Source organism: Lepidochelys kempii, chromosome 9 (assembly GCF_965140285.1).
Source record: "Lepidochelys kempii isolate rLepKem1 chromosome 9, rLepKem1.hap1, whole genome shotgun sequence".
NCBI classification, from domain to species: Eukaryota; Metazoa; Chordata; order Testudines; family Cheloniidae; genus Lepidochelys; species Lepidochelys kempii.
Window position 1 is genome coordinate 13,895,278 of NC_136388.1, and position 22,990 is coordinate 13,918,267.

At 40.0% G+C, this 22,990-nt stretch overlaps 1 protein-coding gene across 4 annotated transcripts in view; it reads right to left on the reverse strand.

Moving 5' to 3' along the window:
• NAALADL2 (N-acetylated alpha-linked acidic dipeptidase like 2) overlaps positions 1–22,990 on the reverse strand; it is a 920,300-nt gene that overhangs the window by 409,579 nt on the left and 487,731 nt on the right. For all 4 annotated transcript variants that reach the window (XM_073359348.2, XM_073359349.2, XM_073359350.2 and 1 more), the window contains one exon: positions 4,583–4,856. In XM_073359348.2, coding sequence (XP_073215449.2) covers positions 4,583–4,856 — 274 coding nt within the window. The remainder of the gene's footprint in view (positions 1–4,582; positions 4,857–22,990) is intronic.

Here is a 22,990-nt window from a genome sequence, read left to right on the forward strand (position 1 = left end):
TTTCAGATGGTCTTGAAATTTGCTGTGCTTCTTGGGGGTGAAGGATAGGGTTAACAGTTCAAATATGCAATCATTTGAACAAGGAGCTCTCAAGATATATTGCCCCTTAAACAGAAGGTCAGCTGTTTCCATAAATTCAGGTGATTTCTTTGGGGTACACCTGGGACTCAAACTATAGCTCTAATCCTCCCCAAACCAATCTCAGTCACTTGGGATTTATCTCAACTAGTGCATGGCACCCACTGGCTGTCTGGGGAAGCAATAGTGAAAAAGTTACTGGGAGGCAATTTCTAACTCCATGTTAGTAGACACTAAAATGCATAAAAGAATGAAATGTGCATACGCAACAAGACTAGGGCTCAGTTGAAGCCAGACGGTTTGCAGTCAGTGTTGTCTCACTCTAACTAGATGGCTCAAGGGGATTTGCTGTGGTTACTGAACCTGAGCTGCACCCAAACAGTATGACTGCAGGTAGGCATATCCAGGGCCGGCTCTAGGTTTTTTGCCACCCCAAGCAAAAAATTTGCTGCCCCAAGCTCCAAGAGCGCAACTGCCCAAGGGGAAAAAAAAAAAAGGATGGCTGGAATGCCGCCCCTGGAATTGTGCCCCCCCCAAGCATGTGCTGGCTTTGCTGGTGCCTAGAGCCGGTCCTGGGCATCTCCATGCTAGTCTTAGTCTGGCTAGCTCAGGTAGCAGACAATAGTTGTGAAGATGTGAAGGCACAACCTTCAGTGTGGAGTAGCAACCAGAGGAAGTACGCAGGGATTTCCGGTGCGCTTGTACTGGGGCAGCTAGCCCGCACTGAGGTTTGTGCCCCCATACATACTAGCACTCTTCCTTTGCAGAGGCTACAGAGCACGAGTACTGTAGGATTAAGTTTAACACCTTCTCTGCGCTACATCAGAATTTAGGTTTAGGGTAGGCATAGCAAACAAAAGCTACATACACCTGGCCTTCATTCAAATATCAATGCTACGCCATACAACCATCTCAGGCTTTTACACGTTACCACCTCTTCACTCAGGGCATTCCTTCCGACACATTGCCTCATGAAGCTCTGGAGATGACGGACACATATCCCAACAGATTACAGACAATTCCCATGGCAAGAAGACATCTTTGTGCACCTCTATCGATGCAACCTACAAAATTCAGCTTTGAAATGAGGCATACTTGATCCCTCTCCTCACATCATAGTTATAACCTCTGCCAAGATACTCCAATTAATCTCCCGCAACCATTCAATACAGCTACACCTAATACAGTGAACACAGTTGGAGTTCATTGAAAACTCTGGAACACAACACAAATAATGGCATATTCTCTTAGAACTTTTGCATGTGTACTTATTATGGCATCCCGCCACCAACAACCCCCTTTACTGAATCATTCGTAATTCAACAGGGCAGAGTTAAGGTTGCATTGTTTTTAAGTTTGCATTACCTTCATTCTCTTTGTCCTATTTCCACATTCTGGAAAGGCACAAGCACTACTAGGCAACCTTAATTCTGCATTAGGAAAGATTTTGGGCAATTAAGCATAAACCAAATTGTCTTTACTTATGTTAAAATAATTTATCTCCAACCTGTGTTTCTATCCAAGGCTCTTTAACGAGCATGGGAATTAAGAACCTGGTGCTACAAGGTTTTCAGCACTTCACAGGATCAGAATCGGGATGAAATTCACCCGTGGTCAGAGAACCATCAAAGCGTCTATGTACCACTTGAGTCATATTTAAGCTCTACTTGGCTTAGGTGGTGTATTAACTATGTGCTGGATGTCTCAGAAAAGGGGTAAATTTAACTCCAAATGCATAATTTAGATGCAATGTAATTTCCTCTTTTAATATAATCTGTAGTTAGCCAGATTTCTTTCCCTATTTTCACCAAATAGGCAAAGTGTTTAACCTTGCGATTAAATTGTGTAATAAAAATATATTACACAAGTGTCATTGTTTTTTCAAGATGACCTGGTTTATGCTAATTTATTTACATAAGCACTGTAATATGTATTTCACAGCTGACATGGCAGCTTTGTTCAGAACCCTACCGTGACCTGCTTCTCGTTATGATGGGGTAAACAGTGTCACCTTTCCAGTGCATAGTGAATTACAGAGAGGTAGCAAGGCATGCCATCAATCACATTGCATTAAGTTGGCTTTCAAAGTAGATTTCCGATATCACAAATGCTATTTAGGCCATTACGGAAAGTACAAATTGGACAACTCATATAAAATGGCCATATGATGAATGGACATGACGGGTCTTCAAAGAAAAGGAGCACTGCTATTCTACAAATAACCTTGTCAAAACAAAAATAAGACTGCAGCTCTTTTGGTAGTCTGGCTACTACAATTTAAGAATTCTTTAATTGCTCTATCTTCTAGAAGTTCAAACAAATATCATTGGTATTAGAAACTCATGTTTATTTATGGACCATAAATTCTATGTCAAGCTAGCCCCTGCTAAGAATTTGAATTAGGTTTTGGAAATTAAAATATTCCATATTATGGCAAGTTTGTTACAAAGTATCTTTTAACAGAAAAAATCCCTATGATGTTTCAATCATAGCCAGGCTGTGTGACATCCAAAATAAATGTAATTTGCTGGCTTACTTTATGTGATCATGTCTCCCTCTACTGGTTTATCTTAGTAACAACGACAACCTGCTACTCACACTTTAAGATACCTGCACATTTAGCTCAAACATTAGTGATTTGTGCTTTAGGCACTCCAAGTTCAAGGTTAGATCACTGCTGATAAAAATGTCTAGATAAATATATATGTGGTCATGGTTCATTATCACCAATGGGACTTGCACTTTGTGGACCTATAGACACTGAGGAAAGGCTTTTCTAAGAGCAATGCATATAATCCATTGGGGTCTAGCCTTTCTAAAACAACATACATATAATCCAATGATCATATCTCTAGTTGCTGATCTTAAACCCTGATATAGCTAAAGTATTCCTTTGGCTCAACTGATAAAGGTGTGTCTTTTGCTTTTCCTGCTGCAAGATCCAGAGTTCAATCACCACTAATGTCTACGTAGTCTCTGTGTCCTGCTTCATTATGCAGAATTCCTAGTATAAAGAACTATTTTGAAATGTAATTTATATTGCTGTGTGGTGAGATGTCATTGGTAAAAACCTCTTTGATTTTGCAAGAGTCTTCATTTTAGTCCCCAGAGAGGCTAGCTCTCTTTTAGCCTGCAATTTATTAGGCCCCTTATTGGTTAAGGACAGCTTTACATTTGTGGGATTAATCTCAGAGACCACAACTATATTTTTATCTCATTACAATTAATGCTATGGGCTTATTAAAACAAAGGGATACCGTATATTGAATTTTTCCAGTTGACAAGACCCCCACAGTGCATTACATCCTATCAACAGGATGCTCGGGATGTCTACTCAATCAGCTATTGAACAGAAGAAAGGAATACCCAGAGGAAATAGAAGTCATGTGGACTTTGAAAATTCAGTACTGTCAAAGACAATACAAGCAAAATCTACAAACACTGTATCATACTGATGGTATCCATGTCACTAAGGGTATGTCTCCACAGCAACTAGACACCTGTGGCTGGCCCATGCCAGCCGACTCGGGCTCACGGGGCTTGACCTTGCGAGGTGGGAGGGTCCCAGAGCTCAGTCTCCAGCCCGAGCCCAGAAGTCTACACAGCAGTGAAGTAGCCCGCAGCCCGAGCCCAAGTCAGCTGGCAGAGGCTGGGTTTTTCTTTGTTGTCTAGACATATCCTAATATATTATAAACCTCATCATGATGGGCTATGTTCAGAAAGTATAAAGGTCAGAGGGAGGAGAGGGAGGGGTGGAATCCCCCCAAACTCAACTTCCTAGCCACACTTCTTTGGTCTATTAATATTTTAGTCATGAAAACAAACTAAATTTATTTTTGAAGCATGGGGAAATAAAAAAGATAAATAGAGTCTGCTTCATAGTGTGTGACACATCATGAAGTGGGGAGAAGAAAGATACAACAGTGGAATTTTTATTGTGTTTGCCTTCTTCAGAGCACTTTACACACATTTATGCAGCCTCACAACATCCCTGTTGGCTAGGCAAGTAAGAATTATAATCCCCATGTGGAAACTGAGGCAGGGATGTTAAATGACTTGCCCAAGGCCCAGGATTATAATTCATGAGTTTCTGGCACCTAATCCTGTCCTCAAACCAGATCTCATTGCAAAGAAACTCATCTTCCCTTCTCTGTGTGCCTTCCTCAAAAGTTAGTTAGCAGGGCTTGCTCAGCAGTTGCTTCACACAAGCATAGGGAGAAGACAAAGTTCTAGACAAAGCTCTCTCAGACTCTTATACCCAGCTAAAACCAGGATGTATAAGCCCACCAGCTGAGAGACTGCTGAGGTTTAATTGTAAAAATACAACATAACAGATCGTTTCAAGGTCTGAGCTGAGGGCCACATCTTATTTACCTGAATCTGTTTGCTCATCTCTAGTCTGAGGTTTTCACCATTATTCCCATGACTTGCCAGTTAAAGTCAGATGAAAGCTGTTTTCTAATTCTATTTCACTGTAAATCACAAAGACAAATGACTGTATTACCTCGAGAGTTCCTTTGGCAGAGTAAGCAGCGTATGAGTACAGAAGGTCTTGGCTGTGAAGCTTTTTGGTCTCCCTGTAACACTTCTGTCCACTAGGATAAAAGCATTCACCACTATTTTTCAAAGTTACTGTATTTGAAGAAGAGCCTGGCAGGTCAAGCAAGACAGAGTAATTTACGAGCTGAACATCTTCAAGGCCACAAGACGTCCATTGAACCAGAAGTTTCATTGCAATGTCTGTATCTTCTTCTTTCCTAGGCAACTGTATCAAATCTCTGGGGGTGGGAAAAAAAAAAAACAGAAATAGTACATTTTTTCAAATATACATTCATCTTGTACAGATATAGCAGTTCACAATTTCATTAATGTGAGCCAAGGAATTCATGATAGATTACCATACAATACAACAAAGCACCTTTCATTCTCTTTGCATGTAATTCCTATCAGTCATCAGAAAAATAAAACTCTTTGTGGAGAATAATAATTTTTGTCTTTTAAGAAAAATATCCTATTGGAATTCCAAAATCCCACAGAAGTGATTTCAAATCATGGTATAAATTGTAAAGCATTCAATATTTACAAGTAGAATTTGCACTTCCATGCTGAAGTATCTGCTTGTTAAATTTCTGGGTGCTGGCTTTTAGCTAGCCTGGCTACAAAAGTATGTTCAGAGGAAATATTTACGTATTAACCTCAAACCAGATCGATTCTAAACAATATAATTTGATATTTAACATGTATAAAGTAACTTTCATTTATGGGTTTAAACATTAGAAACTTTAATTCCACCTCACAAAACCTTATAAATTAGGTACATTATACAAATGGGCAAACTGAGTCACAGAGGGGGTAAATAACTTATCCATTATCACACTGCGATTAACTGACTGAGCTTGCAATAGAAATCAGAGATGGAATCCTGGCCCCAGCAATGTCAGTGACAAAGCTCCCAAAGCTGTTTTGACTTCAGTAGGGGTCAGAATTTCACTCTATGCCTCTCGAGAAGTATGGGGAAAGTCTCCACATTTTGATCCACTGATGAACGTGAAAGCAAGTTCTAAATATTTATGCCCAGACTTTCTTTTTAAACTAAGTCTGCTAATTTTATATTCCATCTACTTAAAATAATCACTCTAAATTCTGTAGTATTACAATCCCCACAAAGTAGTGGATGATAATTAAAACTTTCCACAGGGCAATGCTATCTGGAGACACTCCTGCAGCAGGCTGGGGAATGACAGGCACACCTACCTCAGTTACCCTTTTCAGCGTCCCCAGAGTTTTCCCAAGTGAGGTTAATTTATTACAAAAGTCCCATGCACATAAATCATAATAAAAGTCCCATAAAATAATCCAGATTTCCCCCATGATAGTCCTAATAGTGCAGCATAGAGTTATGGCATCTCTCACTACGGCCTGACTCTCTAGTGCAGCCCCTACATCTCATCTCTCACCACATCCCAGCTCTCCAGTGCAGCCCTCTCCTGTCCTTGTAACAGGATAACCACGCCACCCCTTCCAACTTGAGTGCAACCCAGCTCTTCCGAGCAGGAACCCTCATTTTCTCTATGCTGGAATCATCTTTGCCAAAGGAACATTCCTCACTCCCCCTGGGCCTCTCAAAGCTCCTCTGGGTCCAGCTCTTCAGCTCCAGAGATTCCAGCAGTTAAGCACCTTTGCTGCTCCCTACCGTCAAGGCTCTTCAGCCCTAGGCCCCAGCTCAGAGTCAGGAGGCAACTCACTCTGCTACTGCTGCTTCTCTTGCTTTCAGCCCTGGCCGTGGCTTGGGCACATCAACCAGCGAACCCCTTTTGCTGCTGTCCTACGTTCAGCCTTTGCCCAGGTTTCAAACGTACAGTCTCCCAGCCAATTCCTCCCTCTTCCTAGGGAGGCCTGTCATGAGCATTCTGCTCACTGAAGCTTTCCCCAAAGACGACCTCTTGTCTTCTGATTTTCCTGACTCACTCTCATCAGGACTCTCCCTCAGTTGGTTGCTCTCTGACCTTTTCTAATCATTAGGTGCAGCTCCGCCCTCTTAATTGGCCAAATGGGAGCACCTGCTTTGACATACAGGAGCTGGATCTGCTTCATTTGCAATGGCCAGCCACCCTGCGACAAGGATGCACACAAAATCTATGATCAGTAGCTTTGGAAGGGTTAGCAATGACCATTAACAGGAGATTAGAACTTCTCTGAGGCATAATCTGTGTTGAATTTAAGACAGCCAAAGACATACAAAATGAAGGCATGGTTACAGGGGTTATACTTTGCATTAAAACTGCATCTTTAAGTTGATTTTCAACCATGGCTAACAATTGCCATAATAACTACTATTATTTTATAGCATCCAGCAGTGCCAAAGTATGGTACAGTACTTTACAATGGCAACAAAGTCAAGGTCCCGGCCCTCAGGAGTTAACAGTTTAGTTGAAATACAAGACCATCCGAAGTGTAACAAAAAAGCAGAAACTCCACTTCCAAAGAGCTCAGAACACAGTGGCACAACTGGATTTTTAAGAAATAGCTCATTTTTTTAAAAAAACCTCCTTATTTAATGAAAAAAATGCCTAATATTGACTGGACACCCACTAGGTTTTTTTTGTTTTGTTTTTCCAAAAGTTTCACTTTACAAAATGATTGGTTTGAATCAAATCTATGCAAGACAGGAGAGTTCATTTGATGTAATTTTGTAGGGGGCTGCAGGGAGGGGACGATGCTGGAAGCTAGCTACTATTAAACATTTAGTCTACATTCACAGAGAAAAGCTGAAAAGAGCAGTTTCACTAAGTATCATAATATATTATTTGACAGAAAGTTTTCCTCAGCCTTGATGTCCACAATAAAGGGTTATCCAGGCAGCATAGTGAAGTGTCATGCAGAACACCTGAGCCTAGAAATGATCTTGTCAATACTGTTCAATAGACTGCCAGACCACGAATAGGTCGATTTTGGCTTTTCTGGGCCAAATACAGTTTATATCACTGCTGAACACCCGTTACTGGATGATCCACAGAGTGGCAATGATGAAAGAACTGAAGGAAACAATGAATCTAGTCTGACCAGCTTCAGAATGAATGCCAAGCGAATAGCACTGTAGAGAGACATCTAATGATAATTTCAGTGGAATAATGGAAGCCTAAAATGAAAGGGAGAAAAATACATTGATCAATCTAACATAGCCCACGATCCCCAAACTCAGAATCATTCACCAAACTGCGGGGAGCTCTGAAGAGTAGTAGCCTTGTTGGCATGTTGAAAGGGTACTAGGAGGTCTTTGCTTGGATATGTAAACTGCCTGCTGTACAAAATGTCTCAAAATGTAATGTTAATGGGAAATCATCATTCAGAGGGTGTGTTTCCAGTGGGATCCCCCAGGAATCAGTTTCTGACCATATGCTACTGCACATTTTTATCAATGACTGGAAGAAAACATAAAATCATCACTGATAAATTTGCAGATGACACAAACATTGCTGGAGTGGTAAATAATTAAGAGCACAGGTCAGTGACACAGAGTGACCTGGATATTTGTCTAGCTATGAGCCAGGAGAAGCAGGGATGGTGTCCCTAGCCTCTGTTTGCCAAAAGCTGGGCATAGGTAACAAGTGATGGATCACTTGATAATTACCTGTTCTGTTCATTCTATCAGAAGTACCTGGCATTGGCCACTGTCAGAAGACAGGATACTGGGCTAGACAGACCTATGGTCTACCCAGTATGGCTGTTCTTATGGATACCAAGCAAAAAAGAAGCATTTTAATATGGCTAAATGTAAATGTATACATCCAGGAACAAAGATTGTAGGCCACACTTAGAGGATGGAGGACTCTATTCTGGGAAGCAGTGACTCTGGAAAATGGGTTGTGGTGAATAATCAGCTGAACATGAGCTCCCAGTGTGACACTGTGACCAAAAGAGCATTCTGGGGAGGCACCCCGGAAAATCTCAAAGAGGAGTACTGAGGTAATTTTACCTCAATATTTGTCGCTGGTGTGATCACTGCTGGAAAACTGTGTCCAGTTCTGGTGCCCACAATTCAAGAAGGAGATTTATAAATTGGAGTGGGTTACAGAAGAGCCACAAGAATGAATTAAAGGATTAGAAAATGCCTTATAGTAATAGACTCAAAGAACTCAATCTGTTTAGTTTACCAAAGAGAAGGGGTGACTTGATTACAGTCTGTAAGTATCTACACAGGGAACAAATATTTAATAATGGTCTCTTCAGTTTAGTAGAGAAAGTTTGGCTGGAAGTTGAAGCTAGACAAATTCTGAATAGAAATAAGGTATATAGTTTTAAAGGTGAGGGCAATTAGCTATTGGAACAATTTACCAAGGGTTGTGGTGGATTCTCACATCACTGATAATGTTAAAATCAAGACTAGATACTTTTTTTAAAAAAGATCTGCTCCAGAAATTATTTTGGGGAAGTTCTGTGGCCTGTGTTATATAGGAGTTTAGACTAGATGATGAGACTGGTCCCTTCTGCCCTTGGAATCCCGGAATCTATACACCAAGTAACAGTATTAACAAATTTTATATTGAACTGAATTAACATTTCAATTGTGTTAGGACTGAAAAGTAGATGATTATAAAACTGAGACTCAGAGATACAACCCCAAACCACCAGTTTGTGACACCTCAGCTTAGATCTCGCTTGTACTCCTTAGAATAGCTTGTGACATTCGATTTTTCTATGCTCAAAGGGCCAAAATTTTAAAGGTATTTAGGCATCTAAAGATAAAGGTAGGCACCTACTGGGATTTTCAGAAGTGACTAGCTCCCTAACTCCTAGGGTAATCAATGGATGAACAAAACAATGAACAATTGTTAAAACACAGGCAGAAATCTATTGGAGTAAGGACCCGGACAATTTTGAAAATCTCATTAGTTGCCTATCTGCACCTAAATACCTTTAAAAATTTGGCCCAAAGAACCTGATCCAAAGACCACTGAAATCAATAGAAAGACTTATATTGACTTCAGTGGACTTTGGAACAGGAAAACATAACAGGAAAAGGGTATTTAAACTTCTCCTTTTAACAATACTACCTCACAATTTAAAACTCCATTAGGAAGGGAACATTCACTACACACACAATGTCACTCACAACCTTATAAAAGTGAAAAGGAAATACCATATCATATTGGTGATGCATTAACAACCTTGAGTGATAACATGTTACAACTGCACCCGACAGTATAGTACACGTTTCAATGGCTAATGCCACCTACAGGACATTACAGGTCGCAGCATATGTTATTGATTACACATGCAGATCAAAATATTTGAAAAACCTCTACTGAAAGAGACTAGATATATTATATCTGAATGTAATCTGTACAACAGTCAGAGTTACTGCTGTACAGAGTTCAACTTCTTTACAAGAACACTGGGCTTATGTTAAAGACTTCAGAAATCCAGTCAGGAGGAATAATTGTCAAAGGTCTCTCTCCAGATTTAATCTTCTTAATTTATCTAAAATAAGTCTTCAAGCAGGCTGCACAAAATGGACAAGTTAATCCAATCAGTACTACATTACAAGTCTCCAATTTCATCTGCTATGCCCTTTAATGCAATGACAAACTTGGACAGTACAGAAACATACAAAGTCATTTGATTAACACAGTCACTACTTCAAGATCCACATTTCCCACAGGTGTTAGAAACAGTAATAGAATAAATAATTGGAAGAAACCCATCCCATACAAATAAGGTTATGGCACATTTCAACAGCCAGCACTCTGTTGCAATAAAAGGCAGGGTTTTTTTGTTTTTTTTTTAAAGGACACAATTATCAAATTGTTCCCCCACTAATAACTAAAGATGCTTTTTACTCTATAATTAAATAAAGCATGCCTTTGAAACTTTTGAGACAATATACTTGACTGAATTACAGAAATTAATACACTTACAGTTTACTTAATAAATTTCCTTACAGCATATCAAAATCAAATTGCAAATCATGGCACATGTGTTAAACAACTCAGCAGATATTAGGTGTCTTTGATAAGTCTCATTCAGAACAAAATAACACAAACACTTTTTGGCAGTTTAATTAAAAAGACTGAGCCAAATTTCTTCCTGATGTAAATCCACTAATTTCATTGATTTACACGAGGGATTAATTTGGACCATTATTGTTTGTGACGGGCTGGTTAGATAATAGAAACAATGTCACAAGAATAGTATTTCTGACAGTGCTCCAAATTCAGAAACCCAGAAAGTACGAGAAGGTTTTTTTTCCTTATCAGTTAATGAAAAACAACAACATTACACCTCACAGATTGCAGAGTCACCTTCTGCATCCTACTAATGTGAGTTAATTAATTTTTTTAATTTACAGAATATAAAGGCTGGTAACAAGATAGCATGTGTGATCTGTAGAAAGGAACAGAGTCTCTGCATCATCATGCAACTGCTACTGTGAATGTTTTCAGAATCTAAAGCTTCAATAGCAATGCTATGGCAATTTTCATTTACACTACTGGCTTTAATGGTGAGCCAGTTCCTGATACCTTATTCACTTAATAATTTATAATACTTGATTCAGCAAGTTGTTCCATGGAAATCAATAGTGATACTGCCAAGTAAGGTACTACTCTAGAGGCCACATCTTCAGCTCCTCTAAATCTGCACAGTTCTATTGAAGTCAGTGGACTTTCATTGGCTAATGGTCTTCATGTACATAAGGGTATTAGACCTGGCACAAGTACATTACATGAATAACAACAACAGGCAGACGAGTATAGAGGATTTCATCTGAGGATTTCAAGAAGCTTTTCCCAAATTAAGCTTTAAAACACCCTCAGAGACAGGCAGACAAAAAAGACCTAAACCTCCTTGAACTTCAGGTAGAAGAAAGTCACCAGTATGTGAGTATGGGGCCCCATTGGGATACAGGTGGCAGAAGAGGTAAGACAACAAGCACGCTTCTTCAACTCAGCAGCACCAGCCCCCAGAACGGGTGTGCCGACCACCTATTTGCAGCCACCTCCTTGAGCCAATGGCCACTTGTCCCACCTGTCTCTATCCCCCCACACGCAGCGACCGCCTGATCTCTACCTTCCCCAGGCATTGACCACATGCGGTGTGGGGGCTGCTGCCTCCTTTTGTCTGTGGGGGCAGCTGGCCCCTCACCCTCCTCTCTCTGCCTGTGGGGGGGAAGCTGGGGAATCAGCTGAACTTTCCCTGTGTCAGCAGCCTCTTTCAGCTTCTCCCCACTCCCCCAACTGAGTTGTTTGAAAGTGGCCAACCCTACCCTCACTTTCTCCTCCACCAGCCTGCTACGGAGGGAGCCAGCCCTCCCCTCTCCCCACCACTGTCCTTGAAGCTAGTGGGCTCTATAGACAACTAATCTCATTCTTCTTTCTTCCCCACCTAGTCAGCAGCCGACCTCCCCTTCCTTCTCCTTCCTTTTATCAGCATCTGGGAGTGGCCACAACAGTTTCAAAGCAATACCGAAATAAACCACTGGCTGCACATGTCCTAACAACAACACACAGCTATTTCTCTGTGATGACTATACGAAGTGAATAATAAAAAATAAACCAAAGGTTAACTATCAGTGTAACTACATGGTCTTGTTACCGTAATGCTTTCATTTCCCCTTGTTTTGGTTTAGGACCCTTAACTGTGCTCCCATTAGGAAAGCTTTGCAGGTACAACATTCTGGTATAGACCACGCTTTGCTGGTTTCATGGCTGAATTTAAATGACAAACTCATTCGGGCCGGACGGATGCCTTTACTTGTGTCTGTGAAGCACCTGGCACACTTTTGGGTGCTGCCATTGCACCGTGGGTGCAGTGTATAATGTTACCTATTGCATAATCAACTTTAGAAAAGCTGCTGAACTGAAGCATTGAGACAGCCGGTAGGAGCAAGGAAATCTGATACTGATGTAATTAAATCTGCATTCCTTGGTCTGTGTAACCAGTAGCAGTCCTCCGATGCAATGTGGATTGATTCAAAACACTGATTTTAATCAGAGTTTACATTGACAAGCAGAAAACCTTGATTTAAATTGATTTACTTTTTACTAATAAGTGTACTAATTAATTATTTTCCTAAAGAAGGCTTTACTCTCATTGGTTGGTATAACCATTAAAACACGTTTATTTGCAACCTAAAATTGGTACTATTTCTTGCTAAGCAGGAGGGTACACTATATCAATACACATTTATTTATAAAAAATGATACAGTTTAACATACATTTATGCACATTATTAACTTTTCCCCTTTTATGTTAGAAAATGGTGAATGAGGCTACATTTCTTATTTACCAGATTGTGTTTTGTTGTTCGGGATTTCTGTCAAGCTGCATTCGGTTGTAAACTGGAATTCAGTTACACTTGGCATACGAACAAATGGGTATAAACTAGCTAGGAATACATTTTGGATGGAAATTAGAAGGAGGTTTCTAACGTCAGAGATGGAGTAAGGTGCTGGAACAGCTTTCTAACAGCTGTGAGGGAGCAGGGGAAAAAACAAAAGCTAACTAGTTTTAAAATGGAGATTGATGAATTTATGAATGAGATTATGACTAGGTTGCTTGTGATAGCAGGGGACTGGATTAGATAGCCCATTCCAGTTCTCTGTTCCTAATTCCTAAATTCCCTCCTGTATACCCTGTGCAGCCATAAGGGAGATAATATGTTTTAGAGGCTGAAGGTGAGGGCAGAACGTAGGCCCAAACATTTAATAACAAACTAGGAACCTAGACAGGCAAAGAGGACACAATGTTTCATTAAGGCCAAGATGCAAATCTTAACTGGTTTTCCTTCTTTGAAATGATGAAAAGATCAGGAAAACCTTGAAGACATATTCTCGAAGACAGGAGACAGTTTATACTCCCTGACTTGAAGAATGGCCCAAGACTAACTGCAAGAGATTACAACATGGCCAGTATTGCTTAAGGCTGGAAGTGCTAAAGATGATAAAATTAGGGTTACCATACGTCCGTATTTTCCCGGACATGTCCGGCTTTTTGGTTGTTAAATCGCCGTCCGGGAGGAATTTTTAAATATCTAAAAATGTCTGGGATTTTGCCATTATTATTTTTCCCCAAAGAACAGTTGATCATTCAAGAAAGAAAGTGAATGTTGATCATTCAAGAAAGAGAGTGAATGTTGATCACTTGAGAGAGTGCCCACCTTTTCCCCCTAGTTCCCAGCGCTTGCTCCGCGAACCAGCTGTTTCGCATGGCTGGGAGGGAGGGGGGAGGTGGTGGAACGTGGCGCGCTCAGAGGAGGAGGCAGGGCCAGGGCGGGGATTTGGGGAAGGGGTCCAATGGGGCAGGGAGGGGACGGAGACGGGGCAGGGACTTTGGGGGAAGCGGTTGGAACGGGGGCGGGGCCAGGGGCGGGGGGGTGCGAGTAAATACCCCCTCTCCCCCATGGAGTGTCCTCTTCTTTGAATGTTCAAATATAGTAACTCTAGATAAAATAGTTTATAAGATGATGAGCTGCAGGGGTAGCAGTCATAATGCTAGGCTTTCCATCCCAACTCAGCAGAGTGACAACATCAAAAGACAAAGCTGTACAAGGTGACTATAAAGAGAAATGAACACATATGCCACACAGGAATTTCATTTTAAAACGGATGACCATGGGGAGAGTAGGGCTGAAGCAGTGCAGTGGGGACTTTTTTCCTCTAGTAGTACTTCTTTCACCATTGCTTGCTAAAAGACATAACTAGTCCTACCAGATAATAAGCCAGATGTACGCTGCTGATGGCACATCCGGACACTTGGAACTACATGAAGTGATTGCTAAAAAACTGAGATTTCTTGCCCTCTAAATCAGAAGTTAAAATTCGAATAATTCCCCCATTAACACCAGACTGCCCTTGTCTAATGGATATAATAATGATAATCACTAAGATATAGAGTCTTTTATCAGCAATTCCTATTTGATATAGTAAGAACAGTAAGGTTCTTCATAAAAGGCTGATAGAATTCTATAGTTTTTCCTCTCAAAACAATAGAGACAGATTTTTTTCCCCTTCATGTGTGAAAAATCTTTACTGGGGACTTTGAGAGGAAATAACTGCAAGGATTTTCAAACTGAGATTCTCCATCCACTATCTTCCTGGGAGTGAGGGGTTGCCCTAGAACTTGTTGAAGAAACAGTTTTTCAAAAAATACAACTGTCAAAGTTGTTTCAGTTTTAAGCGTTTAGGAACTGACCTAATTTTTTTTTCCAAAAACGTTTTGTGAATTTTAATCAAAAATTATTTCATCATCAGAAAGTCACCAAAACTGTTAATAAAATAGCCATCGACAATGTTTTGCTTCTTGAAAACGCACTATCAAAAAAATTCAAACACCGCTTTGCTCACAATTTGCTCCAACAGTGATTTTGATAAGACTTTCAAGAATGATGTCACATAAAAAAAAATTCAGTTTCTCTCCAAAAAAATAAGGGGGGGGAGAGGCCAGTTTTGACAAAGCAAAACAGTACTACAATAATGCTGATCTGCTCTAGTTTGCCCCCACCACAAAAGAAAAGCTGCTTCCATACCTGACAGATCACAGGGGATTCATGAGATGCCAGAGCCATTTTTTCAAAAACTTTGTACCATAGCAACCTCAACATTTTCCTTCTCCCGCTCCCTCATAGCAATGCAACCAGGCCATCACCTCAGCTGCAGTAGTTCCTGGGGACCAAAAATCTGTGACTGTATTAACTTCACAGGTTGCCATTATTTTTATACAAGACCATGAGATGAGACACATGTCTTTGGATGCTGTGAGTTCTCTCTCCATGCAGACGGGCATTTTCTTCTCATGTCCCTTCCTGCAGGTTTTTATGGGACTTTGCACAGACATTATTAAGGATCTACAACCTATCCTGAAGGACGACCCATCCCTCTCACAGATCTTGGGAGACAGGCCAGTCCTTGCCTACAGACAGCCCCCCAACCTGAAGCAAATACTCACCAGCAACCACATACCACACAACAGAACCACTAACCCAGGAACCTATCCTTACAACAAAGCCCGTTGCCAACTGTGCCCACATATCTATTCAGGGGACACCATCATAGGGCCTAATAACATCAGCCACAATATCAGAGGCTTGTTCACCTGCACATCCACCAATGTGATATATGCCATCATGTGCCAGCAATGCCCCTCTGCCAATACATTGGTCAAACTGGACAGTCTCTACATAAAAGAATAAATGGACACAAATCAGATGTCAAGAATTATAACATTCATAAACCAGTCAGAGAACATTTCAATCTCTCTGGTCACGCAATTACAGACATGAAAGTTGCAATATTACAACAGAAAAACTTCAAAACCAGACTCCAGCGAGAGACTGTTGAATTGGAATTCATTTGCAAATTGGATACAATTAACTTAGGCTTGAATAGAGACTGGGAGTGGCTAAGTCACTATGCAAGGTAACCTATTTCCCCTTGTTTTTTCCTATACCCCCCCCCCCGAAGTTCTTGTTAAACCCTGGATTTGTGCTGGAAATGGCTAAATAGATAAGCTATTACCAGCAGGAGAGTGGGGTGTGGGGGAAAAGAAAACCTTTTGTAGTGGTAAACACCCATTTTATCATGTTTTGTGTGTATAAAAAGATCTTCTGTACTTTCCACAGTATGCATCCGATGAAGTGAGCTGTAGCTCACGAAAGCTTATGCTCAAATAAATTGGTTAGTCTCTAAGGTGCCACAAGTACTCCTTTTCATTCTACAGTAGCAGATTCCAATACAGAATCGAGTTCCAAGACAGCGTAAGAACTTTGGCCCAGACCATCACTTCTTGCAGAAAAGACACCTTCACATCATCTCCTCTGCAAAGCAAATGTCTCTCATTCAAATTATGGAAGAAGTGACATGCAAAACATATGTAAAGAGTTTTTTTTTTAAATGAAAAGAAGTACCACAATACTTAAAGCACAAGATAAATGATTCTGAGGTATAGATGTAGAAAACCATCAGAACTGATAGTTTCTAAGTAGAATGTTTCTGTATATTTTGTATGAAGCATAAACAGTTATTTAGCAATATACAGTAACTGTGCTTTATTACTGACAAGATGCATGTCATAGGATGGCCCAGGCTGGAATGCTCTCATGACGCACGCAGCACTGTGCCAGATGTGTCTGCCTCAGTTTCCCCTTCAGAATTCCCAGAAATAGTCCTTAAAGGCTTTTCCAAGAGTCTTGCACACATAAACCATAAAATCCTACAACCACACACCAAAATTCCCCAATATAGTCTAAACAATAAATGCAACAGAACAGCTCTGACATCTCTCCCCACACCCCAGCATACAGTAAAACTCCGGCATCCCTCATCATGCCTTACCCTGGTCTTCAGACTTTGCCCTCAGGACTCTGGCTCAGAACAAGCATTCATCTTATTCTGCTGCTCTCAGCCTTCAGCTGTCTCCTGCCTTCTTTGGCCTTGACTCGCTGACTCAGGAAGGTCAGCAGGCTAGCTCCTCCAATGGCTTCCTGATAATCCCCGGTTTCCAGGGAAGGTCAGTGGAAAGCTTTCTGCTCTCTGCAGCATTGCCCAGAGACTTCCTCCAGTGTGACTCCCAGGCAGTTCGCATCTGCCCTTTCCCTCACTGATCCAAATAGCTTCACCTTTTCCAGACTGACTCTGTGCTCTAAGGCTCACCATATTTCTCTCTTTATAGGGCTCAGGTGCCTTCTTTTAAGCCCAATTGGTGCATCACAGTTGACACTCGCCCTGCTCCCTCTTAAAGGACCAATGTCAACCTATGACAAAGCCAAATGCTGCTCTCCTTAAAATGATACTTTTTACTGTTTTGAGTTCCCAGTCCCAAAATGATGTAATGAAAGATATCTCAAGCAAACATACATACATACACACTCACACACACACACCCCGTACTTGCACACAATGAATTTGCTCAAGACAGGTAGTGATGCACATCATGCATCAGAAGTTAGAATCTGCATAAGTATTCCCACAGTCCATCTGATTAAAACTATTACCATAAAATACTGTAATATAATAAAAATGAAGATTGTTTTGAAAGACCATGTTACAGTACACGTAATAATTCAGAAACTCAGATCCATGACCAAAATAACCTACAAGCAATCAAGCAGAAAAGATGGTCATCTCATAATTTATAAGATTATTTTTCTTTCTGGTTCCTGACTAGCACAGAAAGCAGGATCTACATTTCTATCTACCCACATACTTGTCTACGTATTGTTTTTTAGTGTGTCTAGCATCAAAGTGCCCTGAAATATTATGCAATCTTTAGCTTCCCTGCTGAGTATGTCAACAAGGATGAAAATTATGATGCAGAGTGGGTTTATGTGTGAGATGTGGATATTTGTCCACTTAAAAGTGGACTAACACCAACAGCCCATTTCACTACGAGCACCAAAGAACTGTCTTATGATCATGACCCTTGATCTTTTGGTCTGAGCCTGAAATAAGATAATGCTGCAGATCCCCATTATCAATGCAGCCATCTAGTCCGCTTAATTTTGTACATTTGCTTCCAATTTTGTATTTAAAATATGTCAGTGCAAATGGTGCCCAGTCCTGCTTTATTCTGGAACTTGGACAGGCAAGATGGCAGCACTGACACATGCTAATTTTGTGATGGCTGTGGGCTACAAGAAATTAGAGGAATTCAGCATGGGATGTGTTAATGTAACCCACACACCTCCTGGGTGTGGTGTTCTGTCCCATCTAGTGGCACCGAGACCACTTAGAGAGAGAAATTAATGAGTTTGCTCTACAGCCTTACCTAACAGCCAGTTGGCTTTTAGCTCATGAAGTAGAAGCTCATATAGGTTCAGTCCTGCCCGCTGACGACCAGGATCTGTTGGCGTTACATTAATGGTGCTGCATACTCTACCCTTACAGAAAGACGTGAGTATAGTGCTGACTTGCCTCAACAGATTCAGATACACTTCCTAAATCATAAACAAGTGAAACAGTGCCTGCCTACAGTGCCACAATTGCAAAACCATAGTGAAACATTATTTTCAGATACTCAGTATGGTACAACAATTAAATATGGTGCAGATTATTATGAGAGGTCTGCTTTCACCATGCACCATCTTTACTGGCAGTGCAGTTCCACTTGCAAGCCAGTCCCAACACCTGGGAATGGCCAAGAGTAACTTTCCTGAGAAAGGTTAGCAAGAGCCAGCTCAAGGCTGTGACTCACTCTCCAAGCCGTATCACTTGCAATCCAGTCCTGGCTGACGTGGCTGATGGAACAATTCATGCGTAGCTCATCACAGTGATGAAAGTATTGTTTGTCCTAATAGAAGGGAAAGTTAGAAGCATATTCCACTCTATTGTAACACATTATAGGAGCATTTGCAAATCTTTATATATATATATATATATATATATATATATATCTGCTCTCTGAATGTTGTAATATGGTACCTACAGTATAGTGATGATGCTATTAACATAAAACAGTCTGATTTATGGTGGGTTTTATTTCCCATACGTATAGTATAAATTTGATTTATAAAATTGAAAAAAAAAATTAGAATGTTGTGGTTTCAGACATTTTTGCAGTCCTATAACAGAAAAATGGTATCGATTTATTTCCAGGATTTCAGTATATTGTGTGAACAAGTGCTGCTGGGTAATTTTGAGGAAAAAATTGCAAGAGACTGGACTCCTCCATTTAGAAAAGGATGTATTGTGCGTGCCTGGTAATATTTTTTTCAGTGAAAATGTCAATTTTTTTTTTGCACCATCACAGTGGATGATTCATTCATTTGTACACTAAACAGAGACAGAACGAAGTGCCTATAAGCTGGTAGTATTACCATGATATAATACACAATAGACACAGGCCAAATTTTCCATCTTTCTGGGAATTCCTTTGTTGATAGATTAAAGAACAATCATAAACCTCTGCCTAAGCTTCCTTTTGAGGCTGGCTGTACATATTTTTCTCTGCAAGCCTCTCTAAGCCTACTTCTGTTTCCCACAGCATCAAACAGATATTCACATTTTTTTATACTTTTTGGTTGGAACTAAAAGGACACTCCTTATCTGACTGCCAAGATGAGTCAGAAGACAAGCTCTGCATCTCAGTGCAGGGTGTTAGGAACAGACAATCTGTCATACAGTAGAACTTGAGTTACAAACACCTCGGGAATGGAGGTTGTTCTTAACTTTGAAATGTTCGTAACTCTGAACAAAATGTTATGGCTGTTCTTTCAAAAACTTACAACTTAACATTGACTTAATACAGCTTTGCAACTTTACTATGCAGAAGAAAAATGCTGCTTTTAACCATCTTAATTTAAATGAAACAAGCACAGAAGCAGTTTCCTTAGCTTGTCAAATTTTTATTTAACTTTCCCTTTAGTTTTTAGTAGTTTACATTGAACACAGAACTGTACTGTATTTGCTGCCTTTTTTTTTTTTTGGCTCTGCTGCTGCCTGATTGTCTACTTTCAGTTCCAAACAAGGTGTGTGGTTGACCGATTAGTTTGTAACTCTGGTGTTCATAACTCTGAGGTTCTACTGTTACCATTTGTGTTCCTGAAATTTGCACAGGTAAATCTCCTTTGTAACAATGGGAAAACAGACAATTTAGTGTTCATGTACACTAAATATTCAGAAGTCAGTAAACACTGGCTGAGATTTCCTAAGCTGCCTAATGAGTTTTGACTTCAAATGGGAATAGGGCATCCAGATCCCTTAGGCAGCTTTGAAAAACTCAATTTAACTGTATTCGTAGAGATTACTCTCCATATTTCCCTGCAATAAGTTGGCACCTATATGATGATCTGAAAAAGATACAGGTGTTAAATATGAACTGCTTTGGTTTTGTTGATTCAGGTGACAACTTTTCCTGGTACACCTGGCAGCAGTGCACATCTTTTTTCTGTGAAACAGCAGTTGTCTAGTCCAGTGCTCTACTGATTTCAATGGAACAGCCACTTGAAGCAGCATTAGGAACAGAAACGCAATATCGTAACATGCATTTTGTGTGTGGCAATATTGTATATACTTCAAGAGTCCATGTAGTGCTCTTTTCACTGTGTTAATGTGTGAAAACGAACAATTTTATTTGGAACATTATCTTGTAATACATCACCCATTTAAACAACATTAAAAAAAACGGTTCTGCAGATTAAAGCAATATTAGTGTTAAATGTTTAATAACTCCAAATTCACTTTGTTTTAAACTGACATGCTCTCTCCCTTCTGTATTAATATAAAACCAAAAGTTTTAAAACCACATCAATGAGATATCTACCTGATGATTGAGATTAGAGGAAGTTATCTTTCTTTTAGACTATTAATTCCACTTAACTCCAATGCATACATTGTAAGGGTTCAGAGGCCCCTCCCCCATGTTATTATAGGTCACGTATCCACATGAACTATAGCCCAACTAATGAAGAAAGAATACTGCTCAAAACATTTTTAACTCACCATAGACGTATTGTTAGCCTAAAGAAGCCTTATGAGCAGAAATATTATACAAAACTACCATACAGGAGAGAAATAGTTTTGTAGTTTGGTGGTTGTTTTAAATTCATTCTCTTTAATATCTGTGAGATTCAAGATTGATGTTACATTTTCAGTTACCAAGCCTGTAAGTTTAATTCTATGAGAATTAATAAGGACTCACATGTATATTTTAAGATAACTGATTTGTGCAGATATTTGTTGACATCCATGACAGATGTAGAAATGAGGAGAAATTGTAAATACACTCTGTATTCATTCCCATCTTGTCAAGACCCTGTGGTGGCAGAAAACGTGACTTTTCACGAAATCTGGCTCTTACCTATTTTCAGCGGACAGACAGAAGACAGATGATAAGCAATATTTTAACTGTTATAACACAAACAATACATGGCTAGATCCATCAAAAAATCAGCAACTGGTGTTTGTACAAAGCACCTCAATTAATTCACCCCTTCAGTTTTAAAAGATAAATATCTGTCAACAAGCAGTCCTGCACAAATGCATTATACTTTTGCAATGGGTGAAGTGCACTCTAGCCCTGTTTAAATGATGCCTGTTTGTGTCTGCTCTTAATCTGAAAACATTTACTTTTATGTTCAATTCTTACCAAAAATATTAATCATTTCCAAAGCAAGTATTTCATTCTTCCAAATTTAAAAGACAATCTAACATAATGGGCTTTATATAAATAAACTGTAGAATTTCGGGATTCAGTTGCATCCACAAATTCTGCGCATGTACACCTTGCATATATGACACGTATATGCAACAATTACTGTCCTGATGTTTCACTGTGGGCTGAATCCAGGAACTGCAAAGCTAAGAGCACAACCCTCTATCTGGTACCTATAATAGAGCAAAATCCTTTGTGGACCAGCTACTAGAAGTGGGGCATATAACATACGAAACAGTAAGTTATATATGCACCATTTGCTGGGACATCTGTATTGGAACAGTTAGAAATTTGGCTTATACATTTGACAAGAATCATCTTAGAGGAGCCATATTTTCAACAATTTCCTTTTGCCAGTGCAATTTTTACCTGCAAAAATATGTGCTACATTTCCGCATCTTGAAGTTATATTTCATGTGGAAATCTAACTGCTCAACTGCAGGTGCAAATCCAGCAGTTAGAGGTACAAATATTCTAATATGCACCAATAATTCATTTCACAGATACAAAAATGTGAGTATAAATGTTTCAGGTGTCAACTGCCGATGCAAAAGGGAGGATTTTAAACTCTTTTGAAAATACTCCCACAAATGATCCTGTGGCTAAGGAAATGCACTTGGAATCAGAAGACGTAGGTTTAGTTCATGACTCTGACACAGGCAAGACTGTTTGATTTTGATAAATAATTTAATCTCTCTGTGCCTCAGGGTACATCTACAGTGGAGAAAAATCCTGCAGCAGTGAGTCTCAGAGCCCAGGTCAACTGATTAGGCTTGTGCCACAGAGCTAAAAATAACAATGTAGATGTTCCGGCTCAGGCTGCAGCTCAGGCTCTGAAACCTGGTGAGGGGCAAGGATCTCAGAGCTCCTGTCCGAGCCCTAATGTCTACACTGCTATTTTTAGCCACATAGAGCTAGGCCAAGTCAGTTGACCCTGGCTATCAGACTTGTTGCTGCGGGGTTTTCTTTGCAGTGTAGATATTATACTCCACACCTGAACATAGCCATTATATGGACAACATCCCCCCATATCTCAATGTCTGTACTTTGACCAGTTAACCTTTTACCCCCAATCGGGGATATTGCAGATTATGTATTCCTTATGCCACACGATCCTAAACCGAACTTCGCACCCCGTGATAATCTGTACCTTATTCCCTGATAACTCCCTGATATTCCCACAGAAACTTTTATGCTTAAACTCTGTACCGTTTTCTTTTTATTTTAACACCATCTTAACAAAATTATTAAATCTGATACCATTAGT